Source organism: Castor canadensis, chromosome 4 (assembly GCF_047511655.1).
Source record: "Castor canadensis chromosome 4, mCasCan1.hap1v2, whole genome shotgun sequence".
NCBI lineage: Eukaryota > Metazoa > Chordata > Mammalia > Rodentia > Castoridae > Castor > Castor canadensis.
In genome coordinates this window covers 64,414,023-64,439,552 of record NC_133389.1, presented here as the reverse complement: position 1 = coordinate 64,439,552, position 25,530 = coordinate 64,414,023, and the positions used below count along the sequence as shown (strand labels likewise).

The window sequence follows — 25,530 nt, the reverse complement described above, 5'->3', positions numbered from 1 at the left end:
AATGCTGACAATTTTATATACCTTCTCATGCATCACACATATAGGGAAGTGCAGGATCACCTCCTTTTAAAACACATGAGGAAACACCTTACGGTGACATTAAGTAATTGACCCAGGATGACCCAACTGCTGAGGGGTGGCCATCTTTTTGAAGCCTGGCTGTCAGACCTACTATATTAACCACCAGGATGGTAGAATAAAGCAGAGTGCCTGGTGTCTGTGGTGTTCAACAGATGGATACTAAATTAACTACAAGAAAGCACTTGGAATACAGTTTGGAGCAGTTACAGACTTTGTATTTTATACCTAAAAGTCGTATACCCCAACACAGGGCCTGCTTCTCCACCCTGCCCTATTAAATGCAGAGAAGGCTGCAGAGCCCCATGAGCAACCACAAAGGGAGGAAATGGGAAGCCTTGCAGACCATATGCCTTGGCTCCTGTGGTTGGTTGTGTGGAAAAGGCTGCATTTCCTTCCTGGGTTTTAAGGAAAAGTCTCCATTTCCCACAGCTCTGGAATTACTTCTTATGGCACAGTGCTCATTGGTGTCCAGTTACAGCTAGACACTTGATAGGTTGACAAGTAGCTCAATAGTCAAATTCAGACAAGGTGGTATAGTAAATCATCTCAAAAGTATTCAAAGTATTGATAGTATTATCTTATTCCCATAAAGAAAATGAAGGCTATAAAGACAAGTACAATACTCACTACTTGCCCAAAATAATCGTTCTGGCATGTTCCTTTCCTTACATCACTAGAACATAATGATTCCCTCTTGAGGGAGTAGGTGCTGTTCTCTGACACCTCTCAGTGTGAGGGCACTTGTCAGGTCACCCCTGTTACTGAGAGGTGAGTAAGTGGAGGCACCAATAATATGGAAAAGGGAAGTAGAGCTCCTTGTATAGCTTTCATCTTAAAAGTGCTTGTTTTTAAGTTGGGATTTCCCACTTTCAGTCACACTGAGGAAATGAAGTAGGTGTGACATCAAGTTGACATTAGTTCTCCACAATTTGAATCATGTACCCCAAACAAGAACTATGTAGGCTTAACAATACTAGTAGGAAAAAAGTATTTTCTGTTTTTCAGTGACTTACAGACAAATGTGGCAAGCAGATATGATGGAGGAAAGTACAATGGTGTACATCGAAGCTGCATGGTGTGAGGCTGGGTGTGCTTCAGTGTAGGAACATGTGTCTGCCATACGCAGGCCATGGGTTCCATCCCCAGCACACACATACACAAAAGTAGTATCAAACTGCGTGAAATGTCAGAAAGATGACACATGAAAGCAATACAAACATATAAAGATATTTATATTCCAATTTGTCCTACTATATTTTAATAGCTGAATAATTATGCAAACAACTAAGTCAGTATAAAAGCCAATTCCTCAAAGACAGAGGAGATGATCATCATTTAGATAGGACACAAGTCACCCAATGACCTTGCTTTGTCTACAATTGAAGACACTTGTGACAATGAGATACTGCTTTATTATAAATTCAGTGGTCTGTGAAGTAGATGATATTATTATTCCATATAATTGTGAGCATTTCCACCACCAAAACTGTGAAACGGATCTTTTTCTAAATTTTATATATCACTTTCTATATGTATTTATATATATGTGTATATATATATATTTATTTATTTCTAAAAATACTTTTTAAAAATTTCTATCATCCATATGTAGGTGGCAATTGTAGTTAAATATTTCTTCCAGTTTGGGTTCTTCCCCTGGAATAAGAACGTGGAATTGAACAAGGATAAACCTTACCATCCCCCAAACATCATAGGAGTGGAAAAGAAGGAGGGCTACGTTCTTTACGATCTCATTCAGCTCCTGGCTCTGTTCTTCCATCGCTCCATTTTGAAGGTACTGCTTCTAAGGATTCATCAGCTCACAGTGATAACCACAGCCCCTTGTACTCTCCCGAGTGAACTGGAAAACGAGGATCAGTGTCCCATCGGTGGGCTGTAGGTGTATGCTCCTTTAAAAGAAATGATATATTCATTTAATGGACATTTGCTGAAAAAGTTCTGTCGCTCTTAATGGAACTTGTAGTTGGGAGAGATTTTCCCATATTTCTTCCCTAGGTTGAACATATCACAATTAATCCACATTTGTGAAGTCTGATACTAAATTCTACCCCTGTTTTTAGCAATCAGATTGCAGAGAACTGCAATCTGAGATGGCTGACATGGCCCCTCTGCTCAATGCCACATTCTGCCTGCCTCTTTCTGGTAGCACGGCTTTTACTAGTGAGTCTCTTGTCACAGGACCATTATCTTCTACTGAGAGACTGTGGTGGGGGCAGCCCAGGGCTGTGCCTCCATAAGCTTGGTGCCAAGTCACTCTTCACCACTCTGCTCCAGGAAGACCTCCACGCAGAGCGACCTATGTTAGGGTTTAATAGTACTTGTCACCTCCTGAACAGCTATGTGGCTTTTTTTCTTCTTGCCCATTACAATGAACTAAGCTTTATTTTTTTTTTCATTTTTCTTTTATTATTCATATGTGCATACAAGGCTTGGTTCATTTCTCCCCCCTACCCCCACCCCCTCCCTTACCACCCACTCCACCCCCTCCCGCTCCCCCCCCAATACCCAGCAGAAACTCTTTTGCCCTTATTTCTAATTTTGTTGTAGAGAGAGTATAAGCAATAATAGGAAGGAACAAGGGTTTTTGCTGGTTGAGATAAGGATAGCTATACAGGGCATTGACTCACATTGATTTCCTGTGTGTGGGTGTTACCTTCTAGGTTAATTCTTTTTGATCTAACCTTTTCTCTAGTACCTGTTCCCCTTTTCCTATTGGCCTCAGTTGCTTTAAGGTATCTGCTTTAGTTTCTCTGCGTTAAGGGCAACAAATGCTAGCTAGTTTTTTAGGTGTCTTACCTATCCTCACCCCTCCCTTGTGTGCTCTCGCTTTTATCATGTGCTCATAGTCCAATCCCCTTGTTGTGTTTGCCCTTGATCTAATGTCCACATATGAGGGAGAACATACGATTTTTGGTTTTTTGAGCCAGACTAAGCTTTAAATATTCCATTCAATTCTGCGCACAAACTCTTCCATGACACACATTTCTGTACTCATACGCCTATTGTCACTACCTGACTTTCCTTCTCTTATTTCAACCTTATCTTCTTCAATAAAATATTTCAAATATTTTTATCAAATAGTGTCTTTATCAGTCCCTAGGGTCCTTTTTAGAACAAAGTTTGGCATTAGTTAACACGTACATACACACACACACAGACACACACATGCATACATGCATGCATGTGCCATTTTCTTTTGATGAATTGGTCATTCTTTGACTTGGTTTTTGACCTGGAACTCTTGTTTGCTTAAGAATGAGTCAGAGGAAGACTGGGCCGAGTCTCGGGGAACAAATGCACAACCTGGTGGTCTAGGTGCTCAGAAAGCAGTGATCATGCACAGGAGCAAGGCCGAGAGCAGTCTGGGCAGCCTCTTGCTCAAGCATAACCCCGGGCTCTCAGCCTCCTGGTCTGCACATTCTGCTCTTTTTACTGGCTCCTTATCCCATTTCCTTGAAGGAAAAACCAGGCTCTGCAGAAGGCATCACAATCTTTACCTGCCAAGTTGCCAGGCCACACTTTTTGAGTAAAATATTTGCACCTTTGCTCCTGAGACAGCCCTGGGTGAACATGGATCCCCTGTAGCTGTGAGGACTATGGGAGGGACAGGATCATTCTGCAGGTGGACACATAGGTGAGCATGGGGTGGCATTGCTTTCATTCAAGGAACAAGTCAGGAGATTAGCATTTCATCTTTAGTCCATCCACCAGACCTTTTCTGTTGCATCTCAGCTAATTAGCCAAACTCTCATCACTGACACCCAACTGTCCCCACTCTCCTGGGTCTCAGGTATGGACTTCTCAGTTCAACTTCCTCAGATGCCCCTCCCTCGGTTTCCTAATCTCAAGGGACAGCTTGCTGGAGTTGATACCTTAAAACAGAGTGCCAGCTGCCCCACTTGAAATAGTAGCTTCAGATGTCACTTTCCTTGCCCTCACAGTGTCACGGCTTATGGGATGAGGATGACATTGTTGAAAGTGGCACGGATAAAGAGGAATCTGATGATGAGATGTCCTTTGGTCATGGCAGAAGAGACTCCTCAGACTCACTGAAGTCCATCAACCTTGCTGCCTCAGTGGAGTCTGTCCATGTGACCTTCCCAGAGCATCCAGCAGCCATCCGGAGGAAACGCTCTGGCAGCAGCACCCAGATCTCCGCAGGGTCCAGCTTCTCATCAAATAGGTCCAATAGAGGTATCTTTCACATGGCACCTAGACTGGGCTAAGCCCCCAAAGGGTCTCATCTGTCTAGTGCCTATGGGTATGAGAAGGGGGTGTTATTTATTGGGTGTTATCAAGAGACCAATATTGTAATATGAAAGAAAAATGCTCTGGTATCAGACCCAAGTTCAAGTGCTGCCTTAGGTATTTTCAAGACAGGGTTCCGTGAACTTTTTGCCCAGACTGACCTCCAAATACAATCCTCCTGATCTCTGCCTCCTGAGTAGCTAGGATTATAAGCATGAGCCTCTGGCACCCAATCAGTTGCCACTCTTGGAGTAACTTGGCCTTTGTATTTATGGGGCTCACATCCGAAACTTTGCAGTTGTTTGTGAAGCAGACACTGGCAGAGCCTTGTCCTGTTCACTTACAACTGGAGAAATTAGGATGTGAAAACAGGCCCGGGCCATGGATGCCACTGCGAAAAGCTGCAACCAACTGAGCATAGTCAGAACTGTTCTTCTGATGTGTTCCAGGAAGAATCCTGGAACAAAGATTCCAGAGGCACGCGGAGAAGAGCCACCACTGGTGTGAACCCCTTAGATCTATTTCAGTGAGGTAGCACTGTCGAGAGGACAGCTTCCTAAATTCTAAATTCTTCCTAAAATCTTAGAGCCATATGCACATAAGTGTCCCCTGGCCGGGCTCCAGCCCTCCGCTGTTGGGCTCTGGGGCTTCTGTGATATTTCTTTTAACAAGTCTGCTGTTCACCTTCCATCCTGTGATTTCTTTTCATTCTTGTTATTTCTAGGAAGCACAAGCACCCGAAATAGCAGCCTGAAAGGAAGCAGTGTTCTAAGCATCAAGCAAAAAAGTAAAAGGGAACTTTACATGGAAAAGCTTCAAGAGCATTTGATCAAAGCAAAGGCCTTTACCATAAAGAAGTGAGTACATGAAATCATTTGGGGGTTTGTGCTTCATCTAGGAAACTGGCATCAATTTCCTATAAACCAGAGCTGAAAAGCTAAGGAAGCAATTTCTCAGATCATAAACATTGTCTGCTTACAGCAGGACAAAACAGCCTGTGTATAACTTTTATATACACAGCGTTTATGCAAACACTTTACTATTTGAACAAAGTAGGTGGGTAATTTCAAGGTCTTGTGGTATATATTCCCAGGCATTGTTATAAAAAATCCAACCAGCAGGAAGGAATATGATGTCGTGCTGGACCGTACACAGAGATGCCTTTTCCTCCAGAGAGGAGGCACCTGGTGGGGATACTGGTTTGTCCAGTGTCAACAGCTGGTGCCCAGAAAACTTCACAGGCCTCTCCCACCTATTGAGGATGCAGAGAACCAGTATTCAAGAAGAAAGAAGTGACATGGGAGAGGCACAGCAGGACTGGGACTGCAGGCTATGAGCTGAGCCCTATAGGTAGGCTCTGAGACCAGAACAGCCAGCAGCACCCAATCATGGCCTTGAATTGAAGGCAGAATCCAGAGTCAATGAAGATAGGGCAGAGTCTAGACAGAAAAGCCAGAGCAGGAGGGTACAGTGATAAGAACAGATGAGGAGAAGATAAAAGCTAGGGAAGTACTTGGGAGCCATGACAGGCACAGAACCTAAAAGGCAGGAGGCACTTGACACTCACATGTGCCCAGATCCAGTGCTCCAAGGGTACCCTCATGTGCTCGCTTATCTAGCCCTTTCCTGGCCCTATGCATCAGGTCTTATTCTCCTCCTAGTTTCACAGAAGACACAGAAATGCAGAGTTTTGCAGCACATTCAAGGGCACATGGATAGTGCCCCAGTGGGCGCCAAACCTACACCTACTCTATAGGGCTTCATACTCCCTATTATGCTTCAGTAAGAGAAGAGGATAACGGTACCCTGCACAGAGACACTATCCTGCCTGTGCTGCCAAAGTCATCTGTCCACTCTGAGTGGAAGCCACCCCCACGGGGACTGTCCTGAGGCTGGGAGAGGAAGGTGGGGCCAGGCTGGAAAGAGGAATCAGGAGGCATGGAATGATCGCAGTGTCTAGTCCTTCTCCCCTCCTGTCTTCCTGAAGCAAGGGGGAAAGTCTCTATCTTCCAGGACTCTGCAAATATATGTGCCCATCAGACAGTTCTTCTATGACCTCATCCACCCTGACTACAGTGCTGTGACTGATGTGTATGTGCTGATGTTCCTGGCTGACACTGTTGACTTCATCATCATCGTCTTCGGCTTTTGGGCCTTTGGGGTAGGTTTGAACCGAGGTCTTTGTATGACCATCACCGAAGAGTGATGGCTTCCCACATTTGCAAGTGTCCCTCAGGCACGAACCTGTTGTATCTCCCCAGAAACACTCGGCAGCCGCAGACATCACTTCCTCTCTGTCAGAAGACCAGGTCCCTGGGCCGTTTCTAGTGATGGTCCTCATCCAATTTGGAACCATGGTGGTGGACCGAGCACTCTACCTCAGAAAGACTGTGTTGGGCAAAGTCATTTTCCAGGTCATCCTTGTGTTTGGGATTCACTTCTGGATGTTCTTTATCTTGCCTGGTGTGACTGAGAGGTAAGGTCTTCCCCGGCAAAGGCTCAGCAGGGAAGCCTCACAGGTAAAAGAAGAGACAGGTTGGGATCTCTGACAAATCCACGCAAACTAAAATGTAAAATGATCCTCCAAAATATCACCATTGGGTTTTGTCCACATTTGTAGAAACAGAGCTTTCAGAATAAGAGAGGTCACAGCCTTCACCACCGCAGTGTCTCTAATGTCAGTCCATGTGGAGAGATGTTGGAGCTTGGTATTATGAGCACATATGAGAAATGGATGAAAAGGTGGAAGAAAATACAGAGGGATGGTAGGGGGAGATGACAGTAGCACCTGCCATGTGGGATGCTTGTGGATGACATGTAATGGGCTTGGCACATGGTAAGGGAAGCGGGGAGACCCAAGCTACTTCTGTCAGCACATGGCTACACTCCTAGCACTTGGGAGGCTGAGATGAGATTGTGGCCACCCTGGGCTACATAGGAAGACCTTTCTCCAAAAGAAAAACCAAAACAGCCTGAATTTCAATAGGGAAAAAGCTGGTAAGGTGCCTGGTGGTGGCTACCCTCTGCTACCTGGAACCCTGAGGGGTGCTGACCTTTAGTGCTCAGTGTGCTGAGTCTTCCACCCCTCAAAGCTCTTCCATTTCCCCCCTTTTTTGTCTCCCACCTCCAGCTCTTAGTTCTTTCTCTTATCTCCATGGATCGCAGTCCAAATGTTCCTTCTCCTAAGTGGTCTTCCCATCCCATTCTCCCAGAATAGTACTTGTGAACCAGGTGTGATGGTGCATGTCTATAATCCCAGCTACTCGGGTGATGGAGACCAAAAGGATCTCAGGTTGAGGCCAGCCTGGAAACAAAAGTTAGCGAGACCTTTCTTATCTCAAACAATAAGTTAGATATAGTGGAGTGCCTGTAATCTCAGCTAAGTGTGGGACTAGGTAGAAAGATCACAACCGAAAAAGAAGACTCCACACAAAAGATAACTAAAGCAAAAAGGGCTGGGGTCATGTCTCAAATGGTTGAGCATCTGCCTCAATAATCAAAAGATTTGATTATTCCAATTCCAGAAGTGTGCTCCAGGGTCCAGAGCCTGGATCCTTACCAGGTCCTGACCGAGAGCCTGAGAGATTGGTGCTTCCAGAATGATGGCAACAAGAAGGCCACAGAGAGTCACTCCAGCAGGATCAAATCACGAAACAGTTTGGTCGATCCTGCTTGTATTAGAACACTATTGCTGCTATAACAAATTATGTCAAATTTGATGGCTTAAAACTTATTTTATCATCCTACTGTTCTATAGATCAGGAATCCCACATGTGTCTCACTGGTCTAAAGTCAAGTTGTTGGCAAAGCCACCTTCCTTTCTAAAAGGTCCAGGAGAAAATCCTTTTCCTGGCTTTTTCCTACTTCTACCCACATTCCTTGGCTTGTGGCTTCTTCCTCATCTTTGAAGTCAGCAGTAACAGGATGAGTCCTCTTCACTGGGCATCTCTCTTAATCTTCCACTGTCATGTCTCTTTCCATCATTGACCACAGCTGAGAAAAAGTCTCCTTTTTTTTCAGGATTTGTGTGATTAGATTGGACCCACATGAATAATCCAGGCTAATCTTTCCATCCCTAGACCCTACACAGTGGAAGCTCTACTCACAGAGCATTTTTTCAATTATTAGATTCTCTTACCTCACCTTTTGCCTTTGCAGTGATCCACTCTGTAGAAAATTCCTTGGAATTGTCTTTAAGTATCAGAGGGAAAATCTGTTTGTTTCTTTTTTTTTTTTAACTCTAAACCAGTGTCTTTCCATTCCTTCACTTTGTATATTTTTACATTTTAGGAAATTCAGCCAGAACCTAGTGGCTCAGCTTTGGTACTTTGTGAAGTGTGTTTACTTCGGGTTGTCTGCCTATCAAATCCGTTGTGGGTATCCAACACGAGTCCTTGGAAACTTCCTCACAAAGAGCTACAATTATGTCAACCTCTTCTTGTTTCAAGGGTGAGGACACTACTGATGTCTCTGGTGGAGTGGAGGCTGACCATTGGAAGGCACGTTGTTTCCTATCTAGGAAGAGAGAGGAGGAAAGGAGAGTACAGCCATGTCAGTCATCATGGAAACACAAATACAACTCTTTAAACACCTGAATAGAAATGTCTCCTACCTGGCCTGGAAGTGCTCCTAAGATCATCCAAATGGGCTCATTTCTACTTTAGTATCCTGCCTAATTACCATGATAATATTTGGAGATGAAAAGTGGGAATATATCAACCTTAAGTATTAATAAGCTTCTGAACACAGTAGAACAGAATATTTAGTCTGGACTGTTCCAAAACATGTTTGAGATTTTTGTGTGTACACCCAGTTCATCCGTTGAAGAGGGGTATTCATTCCACCAAAGGCCAATGACAGGGCCATTGACCTGCTTGCTCTGACAGTCAGTCATGTCTCAGACAAAGCATATTACTGTCCTGGTGATGTTTCAGTGCAGCATCTACTCTCTCTATTCCCCTGGAAGTTATGCTAAGACACAAAATGTAAGGCAATTGAAGGCACTGCTGGCTCCACATGTCACCACACCTGTGTACTGGTGATCCGCCACACGTTGAGTGTTTCATTAGTCCTAGGCTGTACCTGGGCCTGATTTCTTCAGGGGGTTAGATTAGCATTCACTCCATCGAGCTGAGGTAGAGTCTCTCAGTAGTAACCAAACTGCTGTCAGGACCCTGAAATGAACCCAACTTCTCCAGCCTGGGAGAAGATCTGTGTCATTCAAGAAATCCAGAGTGTTCCTCAGAGGCTACAGGAGCCCAGGCCAGTCCATTCTGAAATGCAAGAGGCTGCTGTAGTAACTTAACAAATCCACCCACTGTGGGTCTCTTATTGGAGGAAGGGTTCCTCAGATTCTCAGTTTCCACACAAAATCACACGTACTTGAGATGACAAATATGGAAAGAATTTCAAGGTATCTAAAGGAGTCTCACAAAGTGGAAGTTTTAGCAAGGATTTATTTTAGTGTAACAGGATAAAGTAGGGAGAATTGAAGAAAAAGGAAAAACATTTCCTGTTACCTGTGCAGGAAATGAGAGTAAAGACTCAATCAAAATGGTGGTTCTTATCTGTAGTCTTATGCTTTCTGAGATGAGGGAATACCTCAGTGCATCGGGATGTGCAAGATACTGTTTGTTATTTTAAAACATGGAGATGTGATCTGGGCCTACCCAAACCACAAGGACAATAGGTGTTTTAGGACTTTCTTTTGTTGGACATGTCTTCCATTTTTCTGTCTGTCTACCCATTCAAGGAGCCTTGAAGCTCCTTAACATTTCAAGAAGGAAGACAGGTGCAGGCAGGCCTCACTCCAATGCCTGAGTCTGGGCCTTTCGATATTTATTAATATTAATATAATTCCCTGACTCCTCATCTGTCTCTCCTGCCTCATTTCCTTCTGTCTCTGGCTCCCAGAGACAGTTCTCGCTCTCTTGAACTTTTCTATTTGTCTTCTTCTCTTACTTACCAGGTATATAATTTTGGCTAATTCATCCATCAGCAAAGCCACAGTAATTCAGTAACACTGTGGCCAACAGATTATCATAATATAAACAAATAAGTGTGAAAGAAACTGATTTCTAACTTATTAAAAATGGAATCCAGTTGGTTACAACCACCAGGGAAAATAAAAGGGGTGAAAGTACCAGTTGGGCTTATAACAAAAAAGCAGGTGTATTCCTAGCTGGGTTTTACTGTGAGGGTCACCTTGAGGGTTTTTTGTAAGTCGTGAACCACATGAGCCCATGAGGTGAGGTAGATCATGGCGCCATCCCACAAATGCCTCTCTGACAAGTTGTGGCTCCTGGCAGGTTCCGCCTTGTCCCGTTTCTAACCGAACTGAGGGCAGTGATGGACTGGGTGTGGACAGACACCACCCTGAGCCTCTCCAGTTGGATTTGTGTGGAGGACATCTATGCACACATTTTCATCCTGAAGTGTTGGCGGGAGTCGGAAAAGGTAAGAAGCTCACTACAGTGTCTCCTTCTCTTTGATGTAGGTTAGTTGAAAGATAAATACAGCTACTGTGAGTTTTGTGACCCAAGAAACAGAGGCAGGGACAAAAACTGTTGTGACATAAATGTTGAATTGATTCCTAACCTCCTGGAGCTGGATTTTTTTAACTTACTTCTGCCTTTGTCAGCAGCAATGTCCAGATATTTTCTGCTTTTGGCAACAGTATATTACACTTATTCTCAAAAAGAGATAATGCAATGTTGTATGGCCTAATGATTCTTTTAGCTCACTTGGGAGCAAAGGAACAGATGTAGATGTAAGGGGGTGGCGTGGGTTTGTGTTCACCTTCTGAGGATGTTTGGAAAATTTAGACTCTTCATGAAAAAGAAATTGAAGTGCAAATATGTATTTATTCTTCTAGATTCAATATTAAGGTTGAAATATAGGTTATACTTACTGGGTTGTTCAAAAGTTTGGGATATGAAAGCTAGAGCTCCTGGCACTATAGCAACAGAAGTATCTGAGCAACATTAGCTAGGCAGAAGCAAAGGCCTTTTTGTCTTACTTCAAAAGGAACTGGAGAACATCATCTTAAGTGAAGTTAGCCAGGTTCAGAAGGCCAAAAGCCATATGCTTTCTCTCATTTGTGGAATATAGACCCAATTCAAATGCAGCAATAGTATGAAAATCAGGTCACATTAAGGGGAGGTCACATAAAAGAGGGGGAAGGTAAAAGAAGGAAGTTAAGAAGGTGAATATGGTTGATGTACTGTCTACACAAGAATGAATACAGAATTTTTAAGCCTGTCGAGACCACCAGAAGAAGAGGACTAAGGTAAAAAGGATAAAACCAGAGATGAACCAATTTGGGTTATAATATGTATATGCATAGAAATGTCACAAGGAAACTTCCTGTGCAGCTATCTTAAACAAACAACAATGTGATTCTTTTTTTCTTTTATACAATTGGAGAACAGGAGGGCAATACAGGTGCTGTCTGGGTTGGTACTGTTGCAGGAATCTCAAGCTGAGATACGGGACACCAAGGCAGTTTAGCAGGAAGAAACATTTATTGTCCGGGCATAGACCCAGCGGACTTGTGTCCAACGGCTGAGCCCTGAGAACAAAGGGGTCTCACCTTATATGCCCTTGCAAGCAGGTTACAGAAAAAAGCTAAGCTCAGCCCACTTGTGGCTGCAAGTGACTTCGTTGGCTATTTTATTTCCCCAGTGCTATGTGACCTTTATGTTTCAGGTCTTTAAGTTTTATCTCTCTGCTTTGCCATCTCTTCGCCCTGCCTCATTAACAGAACACAGCCTGTCTGTTTCTCTGCTGGCCCTCCTCCTTGCTACAGTACCAGTTTAGGGGTGGGGTGGAGAAAAGGTGTGGGAGGGTAAATATAGCGCAAATACTGTGTACACATCTATGTAAATAGAGAAATGAGACTTGTTGAAACTGTTCTAGAAAAGGGGAGAGGAAAGGATGAAGGAGAATGATGGAGGGGGTGAGTTCAATTATTATATATTTGATATATTATAAGAACTTTTGTAAATGCCACAATGTACCCCCACTCAGCACAACAACAACATATATATATATATATATATGTATCCTTTTTGGAAAAGTCTCCTCTGTTCCCTACAATTTCTAGCATGCATTCTGCTTCCCTTGGGCATTTTAGTTTATTGTCATAAGGTCAATTGTGTTGTGGTCTCTGTGCTTATGAGGTTTTTGGAGTGAAGGAGATGGAATCTGGAAATGTGCTCAACATCATTTCAGGTTGTCCTTATCTTTGAGGAGCAGAGGAATTGACGTGATGACAGAATGTCTTGGTCTACTTTTTGTTGCAATAACAGAACATCTGAGACTGGATAATTTTTTTTCTTTAGTTCCATAATGTATTTTACTTATTTATATTTTTTATTCATATGTGCATACAATGTTTGGGTCATTTCTCCCCCCTCCCCCTTCCCCCTCCCTTACTACCGCCCCACCCCCGCTACCTGGCAGTAACTATTTTGCCCTTATCTCTAATTTTGTTGAAGAGAGTATAAGCAATAATAGGAAGGACCAAGTGTTTTTGCTAGTTGAGATAAGGATAGCTATACAGGGCATTGACTCACATTGATTTCCTGTGCGTGTGTGTTACCTTCTAGGTTAATTCTTCTCGATCTAACCTTTTCTCTAGCTCCTGGTCCCCTTCTCCTATTGGCCTCAGTCGCTTTTAAGGTATCTGCTTTAGTTTCTCTGTGTTGAGGGCAACAAATGCTATCTAGTTTTTTTTAGGTGTGAGACTAGATAATTTATAAAGAAAAGAGGATTATTTTGATTCCCAGTTCTGGAGGACAGGAAAGTGCTAGTATCTGTTTGGCTTCTGCCAAGGGCCTCCTGCTGCTCCATGCATGGCAGAAAAGCTGAAAATCCTCCAGCTAGGTGCAGAGGGAAGGAAGAGGGGTTGACCTCCCCTTGTGACAAACCCATTTCCATAAGAAAAATCAGTCTGTTCATGAGGACTCCTGTTATGGCCCAAACACCTGAAAACATCTCCACCACCTTTTAACACTTTTACATTGGAGACCAAGCCTCACCACAAGGTTTGGTGAGGACAAACTATATCTAAACCACAGCACAGAACAAGAGGAGAGCCAAAGGCACATGGAGGGCAGCCATCAGGGTGACAAAGAGCCCTGAAAGCATTACATTTGAGAAAAAGTAGAAAGACGAAAGAGTTACTCGGTTTAAACTAGGGAAATATGAGGGAGTGAGCAGCCATCATAGCTGTTTTCAACAATTTGAAATGTTAGAAAGAGACCCCAAACTAGAGTTGATTTATGAGACAAAAACCAACCGAAAATCAAACTAAAATCAAAACGAAACAAAGAAACCAGAATTAAGACACTCAGGCAAAAACTTCAGTTTTTTTATTTTTTATTTTATTTCAATGCGATGCAAAGAAATGTCTCACAATCAAAGCCAGTCCATTACAGAATTGGCTGCCTCAGGAGGTGCTCACCAAGAACTATACAAGTACACACAGAGGATCACGCAGACAATTTACATCATGACAAGGTCACTTTCATGAGTTAGACTACTGACCTTGTAACAAAATACCTGAGATAAATCAGCTTAACATGAGGACGGGTTTATTTTTGACTCACAGTTCTGGAGATTATAGTCCATAGTTACTAGGCCCTATTGCTTCAAATCTTTGGTGACACCACAATACATGGTAGCAGGAACTCAAGACAAAAGAGACTCGAGCAGCTCATGGCAACTGAGAAGCAAAAAGGAACAAAAGACCAAAGTCCCACAGCCCCTTCAAGAGCTTCCCACTAGGCCCCAACTCAAAGTTTCCATCACCTCCCAAAGGGCACCAAGTGTTTAACACAGGCCTTTAGGGGACATTGTAGACCCAAACTGTAGCACTTCAGCTCTGGAAGACACTCATTCAACTGACAAAAGATCAGTTTGCTATTGTTGTTAAAAAAAGAATGACTTCTGAACTTTAGCAGTTCAAAAATAACAATCATTTTACCTGCTCATAATAATTTGGTGATTTTAGTTTGGCACCACTGCATAGCCTGTCTGGGCTCAGTCCTGTAGCTGCAGTCATCTGGTGGCCCACTTGGTGCTGGATGTTATTCAATCATCTCACTCAGACGCTTGGAGTCCAAAAGTTCAGGGGTCCGTCAGCATCTATGGGTGAATGGTTCCAAGGTCCCCTTTGGATACTCAAATCTGCAGATGCTCACATCTCCTGTAAAAAATGCTGTAGTGTCACATGTGACCTATGCAACCTTCCATGTGTACTTTAAATCATCTCTAGATTACTCACAGTACCTAACAGAATCAAATGTGATGTAAAGAGAAGGTTTACAGTATTATTTTGGGGATGTAGGTTGCCGACAGGCAAAGGGCACTGCATTCACCCATCTTTGGGGAGGAAGCCCAGGCTTTCCTCATGATGGCTTCACATTCCCAGGGAGAGAGGGGAACCTGCAAAGCCTCTTTAGGCTGAGGCTCAACATCTAGGCCCCTCAAGGGTGCACCAGTGCATTTTACTGGTCACAGCAAGTTCAAAGTCGACCTAGAATCAAGGGGGTGGATAAGGACTATGCACAGAAGAATAAGAATTTAAGGCTTTTTTTTGTTATCTACCACAAACATTTGTTAAGAACCTCCTATGTGTCCAGAACCCTGCTAGACATGGGACTAGAGAGGGGAAGCAGACATTCAATGGCCACATTATCATGAGTCTGTGGTCCAGTAGAGGGAAACAGACCTTAGTAACATGGTCACACAAACAATACAATGTATGATGGACACTTTGACAGAAAGACACAGGACACTCTGATAGCATCTCACCGGCAAGTAGACTCCTTGGGGAAGTAGGATGGCTGGGTACAGTGGGAGCGTCCACTTTTGTATGTCTGCTCCTGAGTCCTTGCCCCATCCCTGTCCCCTCTCCTCTGCTCTTACAGGGACCTATTTGCTGACTGTTTTCTGCTCTTGACTCCCCAGATAAAGCCCTTCCATGTCTCTTCACTGTCCAAAGTATCCTCCCCACTTCTCTATGCTTTAATTCCTTCTCAACCCCAGATGTCAATCGATATCTCTTTTTCATGGACCTCCTCTGGCCCCCAAGTTTAGACCACATCTTTTCTTAGGGGTTCCCTAAACCCTCTCTCCATTGCCTATCCATTTCTTACCACATCAAGAGTCAAATGTCTCTTTATTTTTCTCTATTATAAGGTCTGTGGAAAGATCAGTGTAAAGCAACAAGAACAATTTCCTGAAAAACTCATGTTGGCATGAGTGTACAAATGCAGGCGGGGCCATTTTCAGAGGTGTAAGGAAAAAAAGGAATCACCCTTTTATTGAAGTTCTCCTTTCCCCGCTGTCCCTCCTCACATTCAAGTTCACTGGGTTTATTCATGTGTTATGCCATGCCTCTGGTAAACCAGCCACCAGCACCCAGATGACAGGAGGGAGTCAAGGGGAATGTCTGTCACCCAGAACTCTCTGTGCACCCGAGCCCCATCCATGGCTATTGGTTTCAGCCCAGAGCAACTGTCAAGGACAGCTGTGGGAAAGCACAGTGGCCTGCAGAGCCCTTGCAGGAATGCCCAGATCAGCAGCATTCCCGCACAAAGCAGCGATTTGCTCCTGTGCAAATGCTGTAATGATTTCCATGCAGCCATTTCCCAAAATTCTCTAGTAAGCTGCAAAAGTAACAAAACAGGAATGGAAAACTGAGTTACTAGAAAAGGAGGGATGGAGTATTCTAGGACAAGAAAGTGACAATCCCATCACTCAAGATTGATCCAAAGGTCTTCCTCTTGATCTGCCCAGGGAATGCAGGGGGGCTGAGCAGGAGAGGGCAGAAGGTAGGGGGTTCTGGGGACTTTGAGATGAGACTCAGGGCTGACCTTTAGGAGAGGAGCTGACACAGTCCCACTTCAGGCAGAAGAGACCAAAACTCTCCTTCGCAGAGAGAAGATAAGTTTGCTTTCATTTGATACATTTGCAAAACTCTTCATAATTTAATGTTAGAGTTCTGATGTATGGGGAAGTTAGTGTGTGTGTGTGTGTGTGTGTGTGTGTGTGTGTGTGTACATATGTATGTGTACCCTTGTGCATGTGCATGCATATATACCAATATTCATATGCGAATTTTCAAATATTGGGCTCTAGTTTTACTTGCAGAATAGCAAATTGGAAATAGTAAATTATAGGCAATAGTTTCAAATTCCAGTGCAAAGATATTTAAAACACACTTCTATCATCTGAGCTTCATACAACTTCCCTAGTAAAGAATCCTTTAGAAGTATTATCTCGGGTGCACTGAGTGGGCAGTGCTCTCCTTGTGGCCCAAGCCACCATTGGCTCCAGTCTATGCTGTCTTGTTTCCAGGGTTACCTTTAGCAATCCCTGAGTATCCAGGTGTGAACAGTCTTACATCTGTGTTCTGTGCTGACTCCCAGGCTTCCCTCCTGATTTGAAACCTAGAGTACCGGCAGGTAGAATGTGGATTATTTTTCCTTATCTTAGCCTGCTGAAATGGATAGTTTCCTTTGGAGGGAATTCGACCTTGAGGAGAAATCACTCAGCTGTTAGGAGTGGGATAGCTGCTGTGGTTTGTGTACAACCTACTTCAGTAGGTTTTCTGTTACCTATAACACAATGCACAGATTGGGAAAATTATAAAGAAAAGAGGTTATTTCAGCTCATGGGTCTGGCCAAGGTCAAGGAGAGGCATCTGGCGATGCTTTCTTGCTGGCAGAGTTCCAAGGCGGTACAGAGCATCACTTGGTGAGATCCCTTAAAACCAAGAGGTTTGCTTTGCAAGATATGTGAGCCCTTGGTTCTTACGTTGTTCATCACCAGCACAACACGCACGTGTGAAGGATGTGTCAGGCCCATGTGGCACTACTGTGGAGACATGTCGTCAGCTCGGCCCAGCTTCATATCACTCTCTGACTGTTCTAAGCATGGGACAAGGTTGCTATCCCCATATCAGAGCAAGCGGAGAACAAAGATGAAGTCCACATTCCCCAACCTTGTGGGAACTGCTCTCGCCCTTCTCCCCACCCTGCTCCTCCCGCCTGTCTGCCTGAGTCTTTTGAACTCCTCTGTTGCAGAGATACCCTCAGCCCCGGGGCCAGAAGAAGAAGAAGGTGGTGAAGTATGGCATGGGTGGCATGATCATTGTCCTGCTCATCTGTATCGTTTGGTTCCCGCTTCTCTTCATGTCCTTGATCAAATCTGTCGCCGGGGTTATTAACCAGCCTCTGGACGTCTCCGTTACAATCACCCTGGGAGGGTATCAGGTAATCCAGGTCTCACTCACCTTCTGGATTCTTACCTAATGTCTCCCCCTTTCAGGACAGTGCCAATGTCCTGTCAAAATGTTGATTGTTCCATAAACCTATGATATATGAAGTAAGGTGCAGGAGATGGTAAAGGCGTAAGTCATTGCCTAGCATGCACAAGGCCCTGGGTTTGAATCCCACACTGCAAAAAAAAAAGTTCTATCTGGTTTTGAGCACAGGAACAATCAGTGCAAAAACAGACCCAAGGCCAGGTGCCTTCAGGGAACTCAGTGGTGGTGTGCTGGGTGAAGGTTTTCTTTTAACATAAGATGTGGAGAAGAGCTGGACAATGCTGACAGCACTATGTGCCTTTGTGTTCCAGCCTATTTTCACAATGAGTGCCCAGCAAAGCCAGCTGAAAGTTATGGACCAGCAGAGGTTTAATAAATTTATGAGAGCCTTTTCTAGGGACACGGTAAGTAAACAAATGCATGTGGTAGATCTCTATGAACACGTTCATCTAAGTGAGCCCACTGGTTGTCATTTCACTTTATATTTAATACTTTGCCATGGCCTGCGGTGGTTGGAGGAGGACTTTTCTGGAATTATCATTATATACGGTACCTGGCCACTGGCTACCTTGATAATCTAAGAAGTTATTTCTCTGTCATTGGACATAAATGAAAATAAACATAATTTGAATTCAGAACATTTTGATGTAAGTTAACAGATATTGATCCATTTTTACACAACATTTTAACTTTTTAAGCTGCAGTATATTCTTTGATCAATATCATGGGAACCTATCCTAAGAAAGTAATCCAAACTATGGGAAATTGGCATTTGCTTAACTGCACATCCTCTATTAGCAGAAATTGGAAGTAATTTCAGGGCTCAAGAAGATGATTGGTGGAGGAAATTATGGCAGATGTATGAAATGAATTTACTTCTAGTTACCCTCCAGGTCAGCATGAGAGAAAGCTTCCACTTGGTATTTCATTCACATGCTTTGCTGTCTAAAGATTTTCAAAGCAGTTTCTTTTATAAAAAATAATCATTACAAAGACTATAAAAGGCATGACAATTTTCTAATTCAAAACATAAATGGAAAAATATAGACTATCACATTTAAAAATATTGGTGCTGGCAGAGTAGCTCAAGTGGTAGAACACCTGCCTCACACCATGAGGCCCTGAGTTCAAATCACAGTACACAAACAAACAAAAGTTAAACAGTAAGAAACACATCCTGTACTACATAAGACAATGACAATATTCTGTGGCAGAATTGTAGCTGAGATTATTCTTTACACTATATTTCAACTTTTTGATGATATGCTAGCATGATTTTCATCATTAAACTCAGTTTTGAAATAATGTTTTTAATTTTAAGAAGTGATAAGGTAACAGATATTTTTGTGTAAAATTATCACCCATATTACACACTGTCAAAACTAATCTTGAGAAGTGAGAGACTGTTGAGATGCTGCCAGGAGGTCCTGGGTGGATTAAATTCTGTCTCTCTCATGGGAAGGACATTACATTATTGAGTTCTCCTTTGTTGCTTAATTGAAACGATTCCAGAGCTGTTTAGGGGTAACAATGCCACCACTGGTTGAGCAGTGTGACTAGGAGCCCTCGTGGGTAGGGAGGCAAAGGACGATGGAACACAAAGCCCTCAGGAAATGTCCTCTTTCTAGGCAGAAGCTCTGCGTACAGTCAGCATAAAAGGAGAGTCAGTGCTTTCGTTACGGCTTCATGTATATGATCTACTCATGCACGTGTTTGTGAACATACAGGGTGCTATGCAATTTTTGGAAAATTATGAAAAAGAAGATATAACAGTAGCAGAACTGGAAGGAAATTCAAATTCTTTGTGGACCATCAGCCCTCCCAGTAAGCAGAAAATGATTCAAGAACTCATGGACCTCAGTAGTAGCTTCTCTGTTGTTTTTTCATGGAGTATTCAGAGGTAGTTACTGTATTTCCATGCATCATTCCCCTTCCCCAATCTGAGCTCGGGCGGGGGGTAGAAGGGTAGAACCATTAGGTTAATGTGGATCTTATGCTATCCTTACACCTTGGGAACGTTCCTGTGACACTAAAGCTAACGTGTTTACTAAATAATGACTGCCCAGGAGTCAATGATCGAACTAAAAATGCTTTGGGCTTCTTTTCTTTCTTTTTTTTTTTTATTATGGAGTTTAAAGAGAGGCTAGCAGTGAATTTTGTGAGCAAAAGAGAAAAGTAGAGAAACAAAAAGGATTATGGTTAGTAAAATGAAATAGAGTCTGTGTGAAGTATCGAAATTTCCATGATGGGTTGAAATTTTGTATTAGTAAGAAAGAAATTGTAGCCTCGGCAGGAGGCAAAAGTGGGAGGATTATGGTCCAAGGTCAGCCCAGACTGGCCCTTGAACTTGAGATCCTATCTGAAAAACATAAAAGAAAAGGAACTAGGGTATGTCTTAAGTAATTACCCAGCAATCACAAGTCCCTGAGTTTAATCTTTGCTATGGAGAAAGAGGGAGAAGGAGAAGGAGAAGGAGAAGGAGAGGGAAAGAGAGAGAAAGAGGGAGGGAGAGAGAGAGAGAGAGACAGGGAGAAAGAGAGACAGGGATAGAGAGAGAGAGAGATCCAGAGAAAGAGAGAAAGATCCAGAGAAAGAGAAAAAGCCACTGAAGGCTGATCATCATTTGCATCCCTGTGACACTGGATACACCTGAGTGTTTTTCTCCAGCCTCTGACTGTAAGAGCACCTAAACAGTCTCAGAAGCGGGCTGAAATCCCTTCCCCCAACTAGAGCCAATAGCCAGCATGCAGCCATGACTTTGTCTGCTGTGTAGACAAACTATGCCATACTAAAAGTTCAAATACTGCAGCCAGTGCTCTAGGGACACACTTTTAGGAACCTCAGCACAGCATCCTGGTTGATTCTTTAGTTCCCTTCATCAGTCTTGAGACTCAGGGCTCCAGGCAGTTCATGAGCAGGCTCATTTGGGGCCACAATACCAACTTCTTGGTAAAAATTAAGAAATCATCATGACAGGGACAGACGAAAGCCTTGTAGGGCCCAAAGGGAATGCACAAGGAAATGGGAAAGAACTACTTTGAAAGGGTCTGGTTGCAACTTCTTCTTTCTTTAGCTTATTTTTTGTCACAGATGTCCCCAGTTACTCACTTCCACTAGTGTATCAATTGCCAAAAATTTACTTTCCAGGCCTTTCTTTGAAGAGCTACCAAAACAAAATAACAAAAAGTTAAAAATCATCTTCTGATTTAACGTTCCTTTAAACATGATGCTATTAGTCACCACGGGGACCAACACTGTGGGTTAATAGAAGAATGTCTGAAATTCATATTAGTGCATCAAGACAGTTGACTTTTAGCCAGCAAACTCTACCTGCTCATCTCCAACTCTGTCTTAAAAGTGTTTGTGGCCTCACTGGGTTTTATTAACTTGGTTGTTTAAGAAGCTGGATATAAATGTGAGAGGAACAGATTGGGTTGGGATGAAACTTCTGGACCCAATGAGAGCTTGGTAAAGTGCTAAAAATGAGTTCAGTGAGTTTGGAAATCTCTCTTGCAGACTTTGAAATAATCATTAACACTGAGCTTTTCTTTTTTCCTTCACAGAAACATGAGTCTGGGTGCAAAAGCAGAAATAGCAACAGATAAACTTTCTTTTCCTCTTAAAAATATTACACGAGAGAATATAGCTAAAATGATTGCTGGGAATGACGCAGAAAGTTCAAAAACGCCAGTGTAAGTTTCTTTTTCCTGAGAATATAGCTTTATTCAGCTTATGTAGCTGATATGAAGTCTCCATGTACAAATATGGAGTAGTAGTAATGCAGCTTTCTTCATTCTTTGAGAAGACCAATGAATTTCTATCTGGAGACCCCAACTAGCTAGGTTAAAGACACTTCGTGTCAGCCCCTGGGCTCTGTCTTCACCCTCCTTGGGGTTGTGTATGTGCTCTGAACTAGTGCCATGCCCAGGGAGAGCCTCCTTTCATGGTGAAATGCTTTCTTGCTGGACTCTGTTGAGATGCACATTGGTCTGCTGGTCTCATGGTCAGTGCTTCTGAGTGGGCCCCATTCTGTGGCTATAGGAAATCATTGTGTTGACTCCAGTGCATGTGGGAGCATGGGAACTCCTCAGGCTCTCCTGGATTCATCTGCAAGGGCACCCAGTGGCACTGTATCCTCTTGTACCACAGGGACATGACATTCAAGTGTCCTCCTTAAGGGTAGGACAGGGCTGCACTAGGATGACCCAGGCTTTTTGTTACCAGTGTTTGTTGCAGATCTTTGGTGCCCACCTCAGACACCTGCCCTCAAAGGATGGAAAAGGTTCAGGATTCCTTCTTAGGGATCCATCAGTGTCAAGCCCTCTTTCCCCCTACACCACCTCTGTCCACCCAGCCCATGGAGGGTCATCTTGCCTCTGGGTAGCAAACCTTGCTCCTACCAGACAGTAATCACCAAAAGCTGAGGAAACACCCCTTTCTGATGACTCCTGCCCTGGTTCGCTGTCACTTGACACCAGACACACTGAATGGTGGGAGATGGGGCAGGAGAAGCAAAGGTAAAATAAAATTGATTGGAAATAACACATCTCAAAGTATTTTCCTGCCACATAAATACCCCCATTTCAAAGAGGCAGGCTAAATGAAAGCCAGCAAGAAAAAATGGCATTGGTCTGATACTGATAGAATATTCCAGATGTCCACCAGCTGCTCTCCTAACTTTGTCCTCCATTCTATCCTGGCCTCAGTGCTTTGAATATAAAGACCACCAGGATTCAGTCACTGAGACTTAGATCCCTGACTAGGATGGTCTTCATGAATCACTACAGTCCATGGGCCAGTGAAGACCATCAAATTGTCCCCCATCATTTCCAGATGAGAACATGGCCTAGATGTGCTCCAGGTCACTCAGCAGCTAAGAGTCAACCATGTCCTCAGCTTTTACTCTTCACCAGATCAGTTCATGCAGTCTGCTTGATATTTTTCAAAATCGGATAACTACGTAGTGTTATAGATAAATGTTAAAGGGTCCTACTGAGAAAAAGAGCCGTACCTTCAGAAACCAGTGACAGATGTGGAAAATGCCAGATTGTGCTCACTTGTGTACTGGTAAAAATTACACGGACATTTCAGTAGAATGCAGTGAACCCGTTCACTCGCAGGGAATTCTGAGTAAAATAAAACTCATAAATTAAGATGTTTATCTATTATTATGATGTATTAATACTTTTGTCATTTGTTTGGTAAGAGGTCAAAAAATAGCAACAAAAATCTATTTTAGGTGGGTAAAACAACTAAAACTAAATTACATCCTTTTTTCTTAATGTGCAGGACAATAGAAAATATCTGCCCATATTATGTGAAAGCGCCCAGTGATTCTAACTCAAAACCTATAAAGCAACTTTTATCTGGTAAGAATGAGAAGTCATTTCAGAACTTTGTAAATCTTTCTTTTATTCAATTTCAATTGAGTGTTTATCAAGCTATCTTCCAGGTATCTTCCCCTGTGTGACAAGAAACATAAAAGGTCTGTGTATCTAGCTAGAAGGAATTGTTGACACACTTGGGAGCCTTACTCTTCATTTTCTTTTCTCCAGTGATAAAACACCTGACTGATTTAACTTATCCTTAGTGACTTACAGAAATGATCAGCCAGCCTGCTGACTTGTTTCTGTTAGCATCCAGACCCTTTATGGATGGCTCCTCATACATGGCTCAGTATGATGGTCCCTCCCAGTCAGAACAGTAAAAAGACAACACGAAACATACTTGATTCAGTCCAAGGCCTAGTATCAAGGTTGGGCTTTCGTGATTGGATTTTCACAGTATAACAGTGGTGGCAGTAAACTGATGTTTTTGGATTAGAGTTATGCACCACGTGACATTCTAGACAACCACAGACCACGTATACATGTGACAGCATATATCATGTAGCCCAGGTGTGTAGCAAGTAGGTTGTACCATTTAGATTTGTGTAAGTACACTCTATGGTGTTTGCACAATGACAAAATTGCTTAGTGACAAGTTTCCTAGGATGTATCCTGTCCTAATATAGTCATGCATGACTATATTTTACTTATAAAGAATTGCTTGGCTTTATCTCCTAAATTCAATGATCCATTTGGTAAGTGTACGCAGCACATATTCACTCATTCACCAACATGGATGGGTCACCATGCACAGACACTGTGCCAGGCAGTTTGACTAGGCTCCATTCTGCTCACAGTTAACTGGGAGGATGGATATGGTAGTAAGAAGTTAGAATCACACATGGAGATGGTCAGGGTGAGACATGAGCAAAGGCCTGAGGACAAACACAGGCCACTTTCACTCCCTCATTCTGGTCTTTGTCAATGGTGAATGAGTACATCTTCAAGGTAATTGCGAGATGCACTGGGACATTTACATTTCCCTTTTAATCAGAAATAGTTCAGGAATTGTTTACTCTGCAAGTACAAATTGTTCAACGGTCAGTCACACACCACCTCCCACCGTGAAGCACTTTGGTCCATCCTCAAGCTCTTCCCAGAATGATCCTGTTGGTCTTGGCAGTTGACCTCACTACTGACTGACAGCAGATCCAAGCTAGCCAGGACTGCTCCTTAAACTTCCTCCCTCCCTTGGAACATGCCCTGTGTCACAAGGTCCTTCCTCCTTCCCTTCAGGGTCAAGATAGATGTGCCCTCTATCCTTTCTAAGATCAGCCTCTCCTGTGCCCCACCCCAAGCACTCCACCTCCCACTGACTTCTCTGCCTCTCAATGTCACCACAAGGTGACATAAGCATAAGTTGATGATTATCAGCAGGTTACATGTGAGGAAACTGAGGTTCAGGATATAGGTTACACAGCTAGTACATATAACCGGTAGTATATATGGTAGAACTAGATCCAAACCCGAAGCTTGTAACTGTCTCTGGTCTTCAGACCCAACATTATTTCTTTTCCTGAGTGTTCTGAGTAAGTCACGTTGTTCTTTAATAAGCACAGCTTTGCTGGTATCTTGCCCTTCCTCACCCTTCTTATCCATCCATCCGTCCATCCATCCATCCATCTTTCCACTCAACAGACATGTACTGCAAGTTCTTCCATAGATTCTTGCAACGTAACATCTATGATGAAATACTTAAGACCCAGTTCCTCCCCTCACAGGGTTCACAGCTCACTGCCATGTTCCTCTGTATACAGGTGCTATTGCCATTGGCCAGGGTAGAACCTTCTTAGAAAACTCTGTGCATTGTGACTCCAAGCTTTTGCTTGCCTTCTCCTTTCTTGTGCATTTGCATTTGTTTTCTGCTTCAACAGAAGCAACCAGTGATGACACAGTATGTTCTGAGGCCATGAGTCCTGAAATGAGCTCCTCTCCCTCCCCCACCTCACCTCCACCAATTGAAATGAGCCAGCAAAACTTGATTCAAAAATCATTTCTTAGGCAGGTGTGGTGGTCCATGCCTGTAATCCCAGCACTTATGACCAGCCTGGGTTACAAAGTGAGATCCTGTCTCAAAAGCAAAACAAAACAAAAAACAGGGAGAAAAAAGTCACTTCTTTGAAGCAGTAATGGATCACATCAACCAGAAGTGATCTCTCCAAGAGAACAGACCTTGACCTTGCTGGCTCTAAGGCATTTGCCACACCACCATGTGTTTGTATACACTGTCTTTTCTCATTAAGATAAGGAATGTTAGGTGCAATTTTGTAGTCCTTAGCACTGAATAGTGTCTTCTTACTAGGGTGGCAAGCGGTAAATGCTGATAATGTAAGCAAATCACCCAGTAGCATCAGGCGAGTGGTTTGGGCTTTCAACCTCCTCAATTGTTTGGAATTCACAGCACAGCCTATCCCTGAGGGTGAGGGACCCTCTGCGTCTCCCTAGGACTTGTCTGTC

The 25,530-nt window shown here is 43.2% G+C and overlaps 1 protein-coding gene across 5 annotated transcripts in view; it reads left to right on the top strand.

Moving 5' to 3' along the window:
* The window catches only part of LOC109702382 (piezo-type mechanosensitive ion channel component 2), a 385,390-nt gene that overhangs the window by 357,284 nt on the left and 2,576 nt on the right, over positions 1 to 25,530 (top strand). For all 5 annotated transcript variants that reach the window (XM_074070349.1, XM_074070347.1, XM_074070346.1 and 2 more), the window contains 12 exons: positions 1,694 to 1,876; positions 4,044 to 4,296; positions 5,075 to 5,207; positions 6,364 to 6,511; positions 6,612 to 6,826; positions 8,641 to 8,799; positions 10,659 to 10,806; positions 17,445 to 17,633; positions 17,998 to 18,090; positions 19,414 to 19,586; positions 21,250 to 21,378; positions 22,976 to 23,055. In XM_074070349.1, coding sequence (XP_073926450.1) covers positions 1,694 to 1,876; positions 4,044 to 4,296; positions 5,075 to 5,207; positions 6,364 to 6,511; positions 6,612 to 6,826; positions 8,641 to 8,799; positions 10,659 to 10,806; positions 17,445 to 17,633; positions 17,998 to 18,090; positions 19,414 to 19,586; positions 21,250 to 21,378; positions 22,976 to 23,055 — 1,903 coding nt within the window. The remainder of the gene's footprint in view (positions 1 to 1,693; positions 1,877 to 4,043; positions 4,297 to 5,074; positions 5,208 to 6,363; positions 6,512 to 6,611; positions 6,827 to 8,640; positions 8,800 to 10,658; positions 10,807 to 17,444; positions 17,634 to 17,997; positions 18,091 to 19,413; positions 19,587 to 21,249; positions 21,379 to 22,975; positions 23,056 to 25,530) is intronic.